The sequence below is a fragment of the Cyrtonyx montezumae genome, unplaced genomic scaffold (assembly GCF_038088225.1).
Source record: "Cyrtonyx montezumae isolate F1298 unplaced genomic scaffold, pur_monq_1.0 scaffold_19, whole genome shotgun sequence".
Lineage (NCBI taxonomy): Eukaryota > Metazoa > Chordata > Aves > Galliformes > Odontophoridae > Cyrtonyx > Cyrtonyx montezumae.
Genome location: NW_027071925.1, coordinates 2,675,651 through 2,690,906, shown reverse-complemented (window position 1 = coordinate 2,690,906; position 15,256 = coordinate 2,675,651). Strand labels below are relative to the sequence as shown.

Below are 15,256 nucleotides of genomic sequence, written 5' to 3'. Positions count from 1 at the left end.
TATCCCTCGTGTGCTGTCTGAATTTGTTCTTTTTTGGATAAAATAATTAAGCACGGAGTACTTCTTAGGACAAGTTCAACAGAATAGCGTTAAGAGTTCATAATTAGTTTTGCAGTTAGATATGAGTAATCCTGGAAAGTTCTTAACTGAAAAACTGTGAAATTAGTGTGATGGTGTTCAGTATGTGTCTGTCAAAAGGGCAGAAACTCCCTGTCTTCAGATTTCTTATTCAAACCACACACTTTCATAATCATTTGGGTTGTGATCATTATTCAAACCAGTCGGGTTTTCCCGTTAACTTCCATCAGAACAGCCTCTTTCTATGGAGAAATTCCCCTCCTTACATTGTGTTGTGTATTTTTAACTATTTTTTTCACCTGTGATAAGAAGCTGCTGCTCTTAAACACGCTTTTTTTCATTTGGTTAGAAAAGTTCTTACTTAGCTTATTAATATATCTTTTGTCAAATGTTGGGCAGGGAACTTCTAAGTAAACTGGAGAGGATTATTTGTTAAAGTTTTCTCAGTGTGGAAGTGACATTTCCCATGTCTTTGTCAGTGTTCTCTTTGCTCTGTACCTTCCAGTGTTTTCTTTGACTCCTAAGCAGTCACTTGTGTAAGTGACTCAGTTTGGCCCGTGGAAAATAGTACATCTGGTGATATGAGGTGTCAGTTAACTGACTTTCAGATAATATCCTGTCAGTGTCATCCCTGTGAAAAGGGAAAACGATTTGGCCTTCAGTGTAGTCACTTGTTTACCTCTGACACCATTGAGATCAGCAGAAGAATTCGTAGCTGCAATAGCTCTTTTCTGTAAGGAGCTCTGTCCTGTGGCACTTGAGCACCATCCTGCCTGCCTGTTCAGCCTGGTTCTTGTGCTTTTAAGGAACAGTCACAGTACTATAACACCATTCTCATGAAAGAGAACTAATGCTGCAAATGCATGCTGATTTTTAGGTGCATTCACCATTGAAAACACTGGTAGAATGTTTATTCTGGTATTACCTGAATATAGTATGATACTGCTACTGCTAACATGTTTATTGTAAGGCTTTAGTGGAAACTAGCTCTTCTAACTGAAGAAGAAAAGTCCAGAGAAAAATAGACTTAATTTCCTTTTGCAGTGTTGTAATCTGCATGGATGATGAATTTGTGTTGTGTCAACATATGGGTTTGATTATCATTTGTGTTGTCCAGTAAATTTTGCAGAGTGGTTGCATAGTAATGAGTATGACACAGATATTTGCTCCTGCTGAGAACTGGAGAAGAAATGCCTCTACTTTTGTCAAACATAAAACAGCACAGTCAGTTTTTGTGCAGCTGTGGGTCTGTGGGAATTGCTGAACTAGGTTGTGCTCAAATGTAAGAACTAAATACTGTGCACACTGCTGCTCCAATGTTGGATTGCGAGCAGAGAGAAATTAAAAGATGGAATAATAAAATAATTGGGCTCACAGCAATGCTGAGTATAGTTCTAAGTACTGGAAGGAAGTTACGAGTTTGTAATGAAGGGTGAACAGCAGCTGTAAAACACACAGGTTTTATGTTGTTGTGTTTGTAATGTGGCTTGACTGTTCCCCTATTATTTCTTAGGCTCTATTAAATCTTTCTGAAATGTGATTAAGTACCTAAGCTGAAGAAAACTAGGAAACTTCTGTCCAAATAAGAACAGGTTTTGTGTTGGAATTTAGATTTGAAACCATAGCCCAAGAACATACAATACAGTCATTTCATACTAATCTCATATCTTATTTTGCTTTGGTGAGAAGTTTGTGGTGTTGTTCTTTAAATCACAACAATGGTTATTGTTCTCTTGGCTAAATAACTTGGTGTTGTGTGAAAACTTGATGTGCTCTTTCTTTTTTCTTTATCAGGAAATGCGATTGCAAAATTTGAGACATTTATTTCAAGCAGCTCTTGTGGATGTCTTTAAGCCGTGAGATAGCAATTTTGTAGGTAGCTACAGACACTAGAGAGAGGGTAGGATGGGGGAGAGGGCAGAACTAGGATGCTGGACTGTGGAGTGGGCTGCTCTGGAAAATAATAGCATTGAGATGTGCTATGCTCTTACTGTTTTGATTGAGTGTTTAATCTTTCAGCTTCTTTCTATTTTTGAATACCTGCATGAAGCTTGATCACACGACCAAACATTCACGAGGGAGCAGTACCCTGCACTGCATTATTTAAGAATGTAATAGGAATACATAATACATGAAAATTGCAATTATTCTGAGTTCATCAGGTTTAGTGGATAATCTTCAGCAAGTTGTTTGCTTTCTTTTTATCCTATGGTGAAATAGGAATAAACTCCAAGTATAACTTTCATATGGTGTGATTGCTTATCTGTAAGAAAGTTTTTTTTAAGATAGAAAACTGTCACAAGTGTGGTGATGCTTTTTTTTTTTTTTTTAAGAGAGTTTCAAATCCCACGTCTGTTACTAGTGACATATTTTCTGGGTTTCTCAGTCAGCCCAGAAGAGTTTCAGCAGTGTGTAACGTTAAGCACATTCTCGTGAGTCACTGCTGAAAATGCTGGTCAGTGGATGGCAGAAAGGAAGGCACATCAAAGGAAGAATCACAAATGCAGGAATGAATAGTGGAGTTTCAGTTTGAAATGTGTAAATGAAATGCGAGCTAGATAGGAATGGTGAATGTAAACTTTTTTTCTGTGGTACAGGTGGTTACCTGGCTCCAGACAAGCCTGCTTCCTCCCTTTTCTGACATCTCAGCAGAAGCAATTCCTATTTCATCCCTCTGTAATTCCAGAGTGATTCCCCACCTCTACGGGAGTCAATGTCTGGGTAGTCAGGCTTCAGTTTTCATTAAGATGAGGATTTGACAGATAAGCAGGATGCTTCTGAAACCAGGCAGAGCTAGTAGGTCTAAGAGGTGTCAGATCTTTGCTTTCTGACTTAGGGTATAAAGCAGTACTTCCTTCTGTAGTTCTTGTGTAAATGAAAACTGATGTGTATTTAACATGCCAGGATAGGTCTGCCTCTCAGCGATGGTCGTCATCTTGTTTCGCATGCAGTACTTGTTGTAAATTTATCTGTAGATTGGCTGGGGTATTTATAAAAAGCGTACATACAAGCGTTCCCACTTTCTGTTTTGTAAAATTGTGAATCAGTGTGGGTTGGAAGGAACCTCTGAAAAACATCTCATCCAACCTGCTGCTCATCACAGGGCTGGCTTCAGGTTTGGATCAGGCTGCTCAGGACCTTGGCTAGCTACACCTCAAATATGCAGCATTTTTGAGTTGTTTAATAGAAGATAGGACTCAGGATGCGAGATTTATAGAAAAAGGAAAACAGTAATGCATATATCCTTATTTTTTGCTCTCATTATAGTTGTCAAAGTAGGCTTTCTGTGTGACCTGACAGCATGGGAATGCTTGGCATATATCTACTTGGACATCTAGATTATATAACCACAGGCAATTACCAAATGTATTAGTCTTATCTGTGCTAAATAAAATGTGTGCACATTAAAAAAAACGTATATTTAAGATGTGCCAGAAAGACCTTATTTTCTCTGACCCTAAAAGAGGATATGCTTTGAAGTGACATGACTGCACACGCTGTGGTAAGTTGTCTTTCTTATATTACTATTATGTTTGGTTTTGCAATCAAGTTGTATTTATGTCAATGAAAATGTTTTGGTGAATGTGTTCTGCATATGCAGTAGAGGTGCTGAAAAATTGCAGTACATAGGATGGAGATATGCTACTGAAAAAGTTGAGCTTGATTTTAAGTTACATTTGTTCTTTGCTGTGTAATGTGTGAATTAAAAAAATGCATATACATCTGCAAAAAAAAAAGTTGGACATTTTAAAGGTATTGACTGAAGAAGTCATTGTTTTTCAAGACAGGATATTCTGCCTCTCTGAAGTGAGGATGTCTTTCTGTTTTCTCTCTCCATTCTTAGTGGTAAAGCATCCTTATATCTGTGAAATCTTCAAATGGGAAGAACCTTGACAGCTGAAGTGATGGGGCAAGGTTAGGTCCTGGAACTAAACCAGTGTAGGTGCACCTTAAAAAGTCCATTACATGATATCCTTGACCAGACTGCAGGTTTAGTGCAGTGGTGCTTTGGGTGCTGATCTGATCAGACTTGAACTCAGCACAGAGCAGCTTTGATACTTCTTGTGTCATTTTCAATCGCTATTTGTGGATAACTGCAATATATTTAGTGTATCCCAGTATCTTCTCACTGTTAAAAGTCTTTTTTTTCCTCTTAACATCTCTAAACTTGCAATTCGGTGTTGCTGTGGTTTTGACTGTCAGCTCAGGCAAGCGTAGTAATGAATACAAATACCTCAAAAGAATGCACTTCATGAGGTTTGTGTGTTAAGGCAGCTGTGTGCACATTGTGTTTTTTTCATGTTATCCATTGCCATAGGTCAGGTAGCTGTTGTCTATTTGTATCTCCAGTAGGTGTGAAACAGCCTTTTCTTTTTTCTTTTTTGTCTGGCCATAAGATAAAAAAATTGCATGATTTTATTTTGAGATTGAGTTTGGAGTAAGTGTGTGTATGAGAATAAGGTATGTTATTTTTTTTCCTCAAGATAGTTTCTGATTCTGCAGTCTGGTCAGAAAATGATCTCTGAGCAAAGGCTGAAAATGGTGCAGTGAATGTACATAGCGTTCCTGTAAGCTTTTCATACCAAGAGCGTGTGCTTATTACAAGGCTGTCTATTCAGGGTAACAGGAGTACAGCTCCTGAATGGAGAGGCTGATGTGTGTTTGCAGCAGCTTGCCAGGGCTCACATTTCAGCAGCGCTGCTGACGCAGCTGCTGTGCTCGCCTCCTGTTCCTGGGTATGGCCTCTACCTCTGTTAGCACAGTATGAGAGTCCATGGGGTGGACTGCATAGGGGAACTCATCTGGCTGCAAAAAATCACCCTCAAAATGGTGCTGTCATTTTTTTTTTCCATTTTTGTCATTTTCTTAATCTGTTTTCTCATTTACTCATGCAAACGTTTGCTGGCACAATGGGAGGTGCTGCAAGGATGGGAACTAGTGGCAAGAGCAGGAAATGACACGGCCATTGAACTCTTGGCTAAATATTTATCTTTGACAAGAAATACCTCTTAATCTCACACTCATTCATAAAAGCAATGAGGAAAAAACCTGATCCAGTTACTTAAACTATTATGCCAAATCATTCTGGTATTTTTAGACAAATAGTACCTACTTTGTGACAAATTAAAAACCCATTGAGCTTTAGAAGCTGGAGGTCAATGTTTTAACTTAAAATTATGAGCTTCCAGAATGCTGCTTTTAAGAACTTTTTTATTAAGAACTGATTATTTTTGGTAGTGTTGTCAGGATAGTAAGATCTTACTATCAGGATTCCTTTTTCCTATTTTTTCCTATTGTGGAACATGGCAAAGGTGACTTCTAAGATGCGATGCTGTGACAATACATTTAATGGTATAGGGAAACCATGAGGTCTCAAAGATGGTAGTTTTTCTATTTAAATTACACATTAGGACTTGAAAAGGCAAATAATGGTGATTAGATACAAGTGTATTTAGCTGCCCAGTCATTCCTTCTCATCTCCTTCTTACCTCCATTCTGATTGTTTTATTCAATTACAGTTTCTGTTCTTGATGAGTTGTGCTTTCTAGACGTTTAACGAGCAGTTTTTTTGCCAACTTCAGCCCTTCTGTTGGCTCACAAAGGAGCTAAAATGGATAAGTGATGAATAATAGTATGCTTTGCATCTGTTGTTGTACCATGTGTTTTTCTTCCCCTCTTGTGCTGTTATTTGCTAAAAGCTTGACTCAGTGATTCCTGTCACTCCTATATTGAGAATAATCCCTTTGGGTCTTTTCTAGCAAAAGAAGGGTGTGAATGGAGTGAGATTTTGAGCTACGTTTACATTTCTAGGTTTATGTAAAGATGGAAAGAATCACAGGTATCAGATCTTCACAAAGCATTGAAACGATGAATGGAAAACGGTATCGAGGCATATCTGAAGACTTAATGATGTTAATTATAGGAAGTATGCTCTTACCTGTTATTTTCTGAGTAATCAAAATGGAGAAATGAAAGAATGGGGGTGTCTGAATCTCATTGCAGAAGCATGCTTTGGTTATGCATGGGCTATTGAGAAGGATAAGGCCTCTGAGCTGATGTGCTAACAACCGTGATACTTAAGGGGATTGTCATACTAATGCAAACTGCGTTCATAATGCCAACCCTCATAGCATGTCCAACCTGAAAGCAAGCAAAACTTTTTCTTGGGAGTAGTGTGAAGTTTAAAAATAATAATAATGCTTTTATTTTGATCAGCATTTCTATTAAATAAGGAAGTAAGACACACAGCCACCCACCCGTGTTCAGTCAGACAAGACCACCACTGACCGCAAAAAAACATTACTGAGAATCTCTGTAGGAGTATATGACAGAGAAAATTCACAGAGTTATTGGTTACAGTTCAGTTTGCATAGCTGTGCTTATATTGGTTATCAGTTTGATTCCTGATAATACCTTTTTCACTGAATGTTTTTGGGTGGTGTATTTGGTGTTTTGATTTTTTTCAGGGTTTTTTTTTCTTTTGAGAGGGGGGATAGGAGGAGTGGGGGGAGATTTATTGACCAAAATGAATTGCATTTTTGGTTGAAATTGTCTTTGGGGTGTGATGGGGACAAAAAAACAGTAAGCTGAGACTTGCTGGCTCCTGCCAACACACTGATTATACCACTGAGTTGCTGGCATCTATTAGATGAACTTCATTGTCGTCCACCAGCACTGACCAACCACAGGAAAATGAGAACAGTCTGCAGTGTGGGTCTTCTGAAGCAGATTTATTTACAGGCATGTTATAAAATTAATATTCTCAAGGGGAGATGTGTTTTGAAAATAATATTTTGACTTAGATAAGTTGATGATGATGTGTGGAAGCTGACTGATTTCAATTCTAAGTTTGTGCCCTTGAGAGAGAGGGAAGTAAGCATACTTCAGCTGCAGCCTACTAATATATCAAATTTATTTCTCCTGGTTTTGGTTCTGTTTATGTCTTAGGATCCTGTTAGAAAATTACTGTTTTTCACCGTATTTAGGTTTTATGGTTGCTCTATTACCATCCTGTGTTTTCAGTAGTAAACCACAAAGGTTTTGTACCCAGCAGTCTTCAGGTCACATAAACAGCTTCGTGCTATGTACACGCTATGCTATGAAGTTGATGTGTGTAAAGAGTTCTTCCCTCCATTGCTACAGTCTAGCCTCAAAGTTTTATATATATATATTTGATATTATTTATGTTGGCACTCCACGACTTCTCGAGAAAGCTTTCTTGCACTGTTTTATGGAGCAATGTGCTTGACACATTTTCCTTGACGTTGCATCTTACTCAGTAATCAAATAAGTAAAGCAACTGTGCAAATAAGTGAATTGTTCCACAGGCAGTTCCTCTTGGCCGTGTGTGCTTTGCAAAGTGCTGTATAACGTCGCACAAGAACACTGGAGAGAATCTTCAGAGTCCCATCACAAAGGGTGTAGTTTATTTGCTGCTTTGAATATTGTCTGTGCATAGTTCCTTTTCTAAGAATGAAATGCAAATAGAGCGGTGTCACCTGATGTAAACCACTGACTAATTCAATTAGCAAAATACTGGGAGGTCTTTGTGAGTGCTCAGGGATGAGCAGCGTATTCCTGTGCCTGTTGGAAGTCTGTCAGGGATGGGCAGTCACCAAGGTGCCCGCTGGTTGTTCTCTAACCCCTGTCAGTGGTCTCAAGGCATGAGAGCTCATTTTCTGAGCTTCATTTTCTTCCATTCCTGATAGATCAGTGACTGTGTATTGTTATTCTCAATATCTATAGGAGGAAACTGTTTTCCTCATATTTTGTTCTGGTTTTCCCTGAGGGATTAACCTTTAGAGTGGTTATGATGTCACTTCTGTATTTTCACCTGGGTCACACATCTTTCCTCCTCAACAGTCTTGACTATTTCTAATAGATATAAATTGGCTTGCATTGTTGCCTTATTTTTTTTCCCAGACAACCCTTCTTGTTAGACTTTGTATGTACCTAGTGATGGGATGGAAAATATAGTACTTTTTCAGGCTTTGGGTACAATAATAAAAATAATAACATTGAATACTTCATATGGATATGAAAAATGTTGCTGTAATCCTTTTTTTTTTTTTTTTTGCAGTATCTATTAATCATGTGGTTTTGAATTTGGGTCATAAGCTGATTTTCTAACATATGAGCTTCTTATCAATGACTGTTAATGAAACATAAGATTTTTCTTGCTGCTTTTGCAATGTTATGTTATATTTTTCCCCTTCAGTACTGAAAACAATTGCAATTTCTTAACCTTTGGACAGTGTTTCTGTGGCTGGTCATCTCAATCACTCTCTAAATCTCCAGTTGTGTGTTATCCTTTGGGACTGGGTAAATACTTCAGGGAAGGCAGGCATGGGACAATACATCTCTGCTTTTCACTGTCCTGTTGGGGGGGTGGTTTTCTGTTGGCTTGGGAAATAGCACTGATTTCTTTATTATTATTTTTAAAACATCAGGAACATTTTTATTATTATTATTTTAATATAATAATAATTATTAAATAATTATTATTATTTTTAAAACATCGTGATTTTGATACAATCTTTATTTCTCTTCTGAAATAACAGATCTAAATGGGAATGCTCTATCATATAAAGCTTTTAAAGTACATTTATGTTACTGATGCTAATTACACTTGGTGTTGGTTTTTATTTCCCTTGGCTGTTTTGTACAGGTTATTCACATTTCTGTAATTCTTCCCTGATTTTGACTAATGCAAACCATTTTATCATTTGCTTTTTCTCTTAATTCCCTCCACTCCTACTTCCTTGGTTGTTTTTCTGCCATCCTGTCTGCAACTTGTGTTACTGTCTTGGTAGAGCTTTTATCTGCTGTGTATTATAAGGGTACCGTGGCGGTGTCCTGATGCCAAAAACATCCGTTCCAAATAAGCCGGACCTTGGCAGCTTGATCTGCTTCATTTATTTACAATACCATACCATAAAGGTATGTGACATGAGTGCTGGAAGGAAACAGAATAGCTCAGTTTGGAGCAAAGGAAGGGTAGAAATTCTGCTGTGGTGAATACACTGCTGTATTCTGTGGTGCTGTTTTTCTGAACAGAGGAGTGCCAGCCTGTCTTAAGTTTTCGTGGCAAGTTATGTCATTTTATTCAGATACATCCAGCTGTGTCTGCATAGCAAATGGCTGAGCTCTGAGAGAACTAAAAAAAAAAAAAAAAAGCGACAGCGTTGTAGACAGTGATGCTGCAGATGGGATGTAACCTGACAGCAAAAACGGAGTTGGGACAAATGCAGTCCCGGGTCCCACAGCGAAGTACACGAAAGCAGCGGGAGTTCTGCGTTTCCAGCTGCCGTGCAGTGCTGCTGCTGTGGCTTTTGCAAACCCCGTTGTGGTGTCTGTTCTTATTGCTGCCGCTTTGTGAGTAATTATCCTCTGAGAGTGGACGGGATGCTTTCAATTTAGAGCGCGTGTCTGAATTCTCGGCGTCTGCTGTTAGCGGACCCGAGGCGGTAGGGGTCGGTTCCTGACAGCGTCCGCCTCAGCCCCGTTACGGCCCCGCCGCTCCCGGCCGCCTTTCCCTCACGGGACGCTGGGGAGGGGCGGGAGAGCTCTGCCGCCTTTCCCTCACGGGACGCTGGGGAGGGGCGGGAGAGCTCTGCCGCCTTTCCCTCACGGGACGCTGGGGAGGGGCGGGAGAGCTCTGCCGGCCCCGCCCACGGCCCCGCAGTGTTTACAAACACGCGTCGCGCAGCGCGGGGCGGTGCTGCGGCGGTGCGGTTGTCGCGGGCTGCGTGGCTTTCCCGCCCGAGGACCGCGGCCGTGGAGTAGGGCCGCGTGGTGATTCCCGTTGCCGCCCGTGGGAGCAGGACGGGCGTTTATTTGGACGTTAAAATCGCGGCGTCATTGAGGATGGAAAAGGCGCTCGGGATCAGACGCTTCCGAAAGCGCTGCGCTTCCCAGTCTTTGTTATGAAACCACGAGACCTCAAAGACTCCTGGAGGGGGAAAAAAGGAAGCCTGTGGAAAACCTTACCTGAATTAAAATGTATTCTCCTGTTAATTTTGAAGTCGGTTCAAGAATTGGCTGTGTGCTTGACCAGGGAGCTTCACACCGTCTGATCATTCGGCTTTTAACACTTTACCTTGACAAAAAAAAAAAAGCTGCACGTGTGAGAAAATGACTCCTGGCCTGTGTGCTCATATGGCTTTGCACACACTGTTCAATGCGTACGGAGTCCGGTGTGGCCACCAGGGTCACAGAAACGTGGCTGTGTACAGCAGCTGCACTGATGCTGTGTTGGACGATGTTTTTATTGCTCACAGCGGCTTTCCCGCCTAGTAAGCGTGAAACACTGCTTGGCAGACGCTGAGGAAGGGGGTTGTTGGTATCTGAAGTTTTCTTCATTCAGTCAAACAAGTTTTGAGAAGTGCTTAGCTCGTTAAAGCGCGTGTGAATGCTACAGAGAAGTGGTTTTGCAAATTAACTTTGTAGGGCTGTGTTTAAACAGAAATCAAATGTCGCTGGAAGCTTGTGACACTCGCTGTAATAAAAAGATTATGAATAGCCTCTAATGGCTGTTAAAAGCTGTTTAATGCTGGTTGTGTCAAAGCAAGCAATTAAGGTCATTTAATCTACTTGATTATTCATCAAGTTGCTCTAGTGGTATTCCATGTGTTTGGATCAGTGAAAATGTGTGCCTTGAAGGCTGCCTCAGTGCTTCATAGCCCTCAGTGCAGAGTGCACACCTAATACAAAAGCTAAGTAAACCCTTTGGTTACAGGATACCTTACTAGCCCCAAGCACAAGCAGAATGTACATAGACAACACCATTGGGCTTCAAGAAAAAGGATCACATGGAAGAAGTCATTTAAAGCAAGTTTATTCTTAAAATTTTATGAGCGGAGTAGTGTATAGAGTATATAGTGTTTATATGTTTCTGTTAAACTTCAGATTGTTGTGAGGCTTGAGGATGAAGTAAGGTTTGCTGATTCTCAGTGGTGCAAAGATGCTGCTGTTTGATTTGGTGTGAGCTGGGTAGCGTGGCCACTTAGCACAAAGGGCCAGGAGCAGAAAAGTGCAGACTGCTGTGAGACATTGTTTTGTTTCAGTGGCAGTGTCAGCAGCTCGTCACCTCAGAAGATTAAATTTTGGTCAGTAAGTTGGAGTCTTAGTTCTGTCCTGAATATTCAAGTAACTTGTAAGGCAGGGGAAAAAATGTCGGAATGGTGTGTATGTGCTATGCAGCTCCAGCATGAGGACCAGGTTAGGTTTGAGCAGTGGGGTTCACTGGAACATAAAGACCCAGAACAGCACAGGAGATCTGTGTGTATTACGGATGGTTCTGCTGCTCTGCTTCCTGCTGTGTTCAGCACAAAACAGAAGTACAGGTGGGCAGGTTGGAATGACCCATAACAGCCACTTCGTGTGATCACAAAGAGAATGACTAAATCTGCACCAATTTAGGAAAGCATTGGCAGAAATATCTCAGCAAGATCTTAAAATGAGTTACTTTTGACAATGGAATTTGCTGTTTGCTGTACGGTGTTGGTAATACAAAGGTAAACAGACTTTCTGCCGGTGTGATGGAGTACTGTACTGATCATTGGGCATCCAGGCAGTGCTTTCAGAGCACATTACAAATCTTTCATGTTGTTTCACTAGCTGTGTTCTCAACAGTGTTTTATGAGAAGAACTAGTATCAGCTTTATGAATTTAGTATCAGATGTTAATAATAAATTAATACAAATTAATTGTAGCTGTAATTCACAAAGCAGCGCTAATGCTTCAGCAAACTGAAAACCAAAGGGCAGTTGCAAGTGCTGCTGGCATGGTTCAGCAGGTGTACCCCTCTGGATCCCCAACCAATTGCTATCAGAGCAGGCACAACATTTCTTTAGTTACACTGGAGCCAATAGATTAAAAAAAAAAAAAAGTTGAGAATCTGGGAGCCATAACTGGCTCTCTGATGCACCGCGTTTTCTGTGCCAAACATATGCTGGTATAGAAGAGTGATTCTAAATAGCAAAGTGTGGGCAAGATTAAATGAAGTTTTCCATAAAAGAAAGCAAATCTCTCAATGTTGCTATATTTTACTGTGAGTGGTGTCTCGGTGCAGCCAGATAAAGGGACCTAACCGGTGTGTGTTGGTGAATTGTAGCTGCTTATGAGTGCTGATTGAATCCAAGGAGGGATTGCTGAAGCTTGGCCTGCCTGCAGGTAGCACGCACTGTGTGCTGTTCCAGAGCATCCCAATAAGATCTTAGCACTTAAGGATCTGTTGACTCAAACGCTTGAAAACAGGAGCTTGGGTTTCAGATTTAATACTGGATGTTTGTTACTGAGTTGAGAGGTTTTGAGTATAAAAATGTTTTTAACTGTTATTTCCAGCACCCACACTGCATCCGTGTACCAATGAAGGAAATGTTTGTATGTCTTTTGAGTTAATACATGATGAACTTCAGTGCTGTTCAAAAAAAAACCCAACAAAATAGAACAAAGACAAACACATCTTAAGGAACTGTGTGGAAACACTGCAAGTCTATCTGGTCCATTAAACGAAGTGTTTGTGTACACTTGTTTATAAGCATGGTTTCTAGCACCTTCTTTCACCATGTACAGGCACAAATGTAATCCTTTACTTCTCAATTCTGACAATGCCTGGTCTGTGTAACTGAGGAGGGTGCAAACGTTTTGAGAGGGTCTTCATTCACAATGCAGACGGTACATTTGAGTACAATTAATGTCTTCTGTTTGCTATCTGTAGTACTTCAAACTAGAAGCTGCTCGTGTAGATTCTTGATCATTTTTTTCCTACTTCTCTCTGTGACATTTTTCTCTGCACTGCACTGTGACCCTCAGGGAGGAATCTAACACAGCGTTACAGCAGTCAGTGTCTAATTCTGTTGTGTCGTGTCAGATCTCTTGCTTTTTTGTGCCCTAGTTCTTAGGAGAAACTAGGGCTGTGGCAGGTGTACTCTCAAATACACTGGCTTGCCTGAAACTTTTAAATTTACAGCACAGTGATTGGATGATGTGGATGTTATAAACTGTTCAAGATGTGCCATTATGTTTCTTTCAAGCTAATGTTTATATGGCTTTCAAATACGTTTGGTTTATCAACCCTTTTATTTTTTTTCTTTTTGGTGATATTCCTCAACTTTAGCCTTAGGATCACTGCTTTCCAAGCGCTAACCCACCCTGCAGCGATGTAGAGTCCTCGCGTTTATTTACTGTTGTTATTACCCGTGCTTGCTGCCATTTCTGACAGTAGGAGGGCACGTGCCCCGGCTGCCGTCTGGAAAACACGTCGCTGCGGGCGGGGCGGCGGCCTGGCCTCGGGGCCCGGCACGGGCACTGCCCCACGCGGAGCGGCGGCAGCCCGGCCCAGCGCAGGTGCCGGAGCCGCGGGGGCTGCGCTGCCCGGCGCGGGGAGGAGGACGGCAGCGCGGCACACGAGCCCCGCCGCGCTGAGCGAGCGCGCTCCCCGTCGTGCTCGCGTCGCGGTGCTCGGGGCCGCGGCCCCCCCCTGCGAGGCCGCCCCCGCCGCGGCGGACGAGGGTCGCTCCGCTCCCGGCGCGCGGATCTGCTCCGCGTTTTCCGGGCCTTTCCCGTGCTCTCCGCGCCCGACACTCGAACGTGCTGCGCGGCGCCGGCCGCGGCGCCTCTCGCCATTGGCCGCGCCGCCATAGCCCCATGGGCGTGCGGGCCGCGCATTGGCCCGGCGCCGCCGTCCGTCAGCGAGCGGCGGAGTGCGTCAGGTTGGGTTGAGCGGCGGCCCCTTCCCTGCCTGTGTCTGGCGGCGGCTGCGGCTGCGGGGCCGGTGCGGGCGGAGGGCGGCCCCGCTCCCTCGCTCGCTAAGATGGCGGCGGCGGCGGCGGCCGTGGCGCGGCTGGAGGGCCGGGAGTTCGAGTACCTCATGAAGAAGCGCTCGGTGACCATCGGCCGCAACTCGTCGCAGGGCTCGGTGGACGTGAGCATGGGCCACTCCAGCTTCATCTCCCGGCGCCACCTGGAGATCTTCACCGCCGCGCCCCCGCCGCCGCCACCGGCCGGAACGGACGGGCCGCCGCCTCCGGCTCAGGGGGACCCCGCCACTGCCGGCGGCGGCGGGGGGGACTTCTACCTGCGCTGCCTCGGCAAGAACGGCGTCTTCGTGGACGGCGTGTTCCAGAGGCGGGGAGCGCCGCCGCTGCAGCTGCCCCGAGTGTGAGTACGGCGGCGGCCGGGCCCGCCCTCCTTCCCCGGGGCCCGCCGGGCCCACCCAACCGCGCCGCGCCTTCCCGGGGCCCGCGGGAGTGGTGCCGCCGCTCGGCCGCGCCGATCGTCCCCGGCGCCGCTGGCCGGCACGCGGTCCGTGTGACGGGCTCCGAGCCGTGCCCTAGGCCTCCTTTTCCTCCGCCCCTTCTCGCCCGCCGCCTGCCCTCGGACGTGCCCTTCCCGCGGGGCCCGGATCCCGCGCACCCACCGCCCGCTCCGTGCCCCCGGCGGTGCGCCCGGGGACCCCTCGGCCGGCGGCTGCCGAGCGGGGACCCTCCTGCTGCGCTGCGTCTCGCACGGAGCGGTGCCCGTGGGGAGCGAATCGGGCTGCGGCAGTGCTTGGAGGTATTGTAATTAGCAAACAGAATCGGATACACCCTTGAGTATTGTTTACGTGCTTCAGAGGAAACCGGTCGAGTGGTCGTCCGCATATCTGGGATTTTTGAATGTGAGATCCGTCCTGAGTAAATCTTGTGACACCCTATGTGCGATTTCAGAACGCTGAGGGCTTGTTGTGCGTGTGGGATTGCCTTCTGATTTTTGTGGCAGTTTCTCTTTGCCTGATTGTGACATTGATTTTTTTTTAATGACTAAACTGAATGTTCCACATGAGATGCTTTCACTGCCCTAGTGCTTTAATACGTGTTCCCTTATGTGTCAATAAATGCATCAGGAGGTTTTAAGTGGTAATACATTCCTATACCATTAGTAAATATTAACTGTCTTTGCAAAATATTTTTCCTAGAGGACTCTGTGAGGCCTACCTACTCTGCTTGGGAGTTTATTGGGCTGTAAATAAGTAATCCTTGTTTTGAGGAGTTTTACACAGGAAAAGTGAGAGTGTTTTGATTGGGTGTAGTTTTAGTTAGCTGGACTAAGAGATAGCCACAAGGTTACAAGCGTACTACCTTGACAGGACGTGTGCTGGTAGTGACACATGCTTACAATGCCTCACAAGTTTTTA

General features: G+C 43.7%; 2 protein-coding genes across 2 annotated transcripts in view; one reads left to right on the top strand and one right to left on the bottom strand.

The window, feature by feature from the left end:
• Positions 1 to 15,256, bottom strand: part of RAB40B (RAB40B, member RAS oncogene family) — a 133,311-nt gene that overhangs the window by 40,708 nt on the left and 77,347 nt on the right. The window lies entirely within an intron of this gene.
• The window catches only part of FOXK2 (forkhead box K2), a 39,380-nt gene continuing 37,935 nt past the window's right edge, over positions 13,812 to 15,256 (top strand). The window contains exon 1 of the mRNA XM_065735164.1: positions 13,812 to 14,241. Within this exon, the coding sequence (XP_065591236.1) occupies positions 13,895 to 14,241 (347 nt within the window). The 5' untranslated portion in view covers positions 13,812 to 13,894. The remainder of the gene's footprint in view (positions 14,242 to 15,256) is intronic.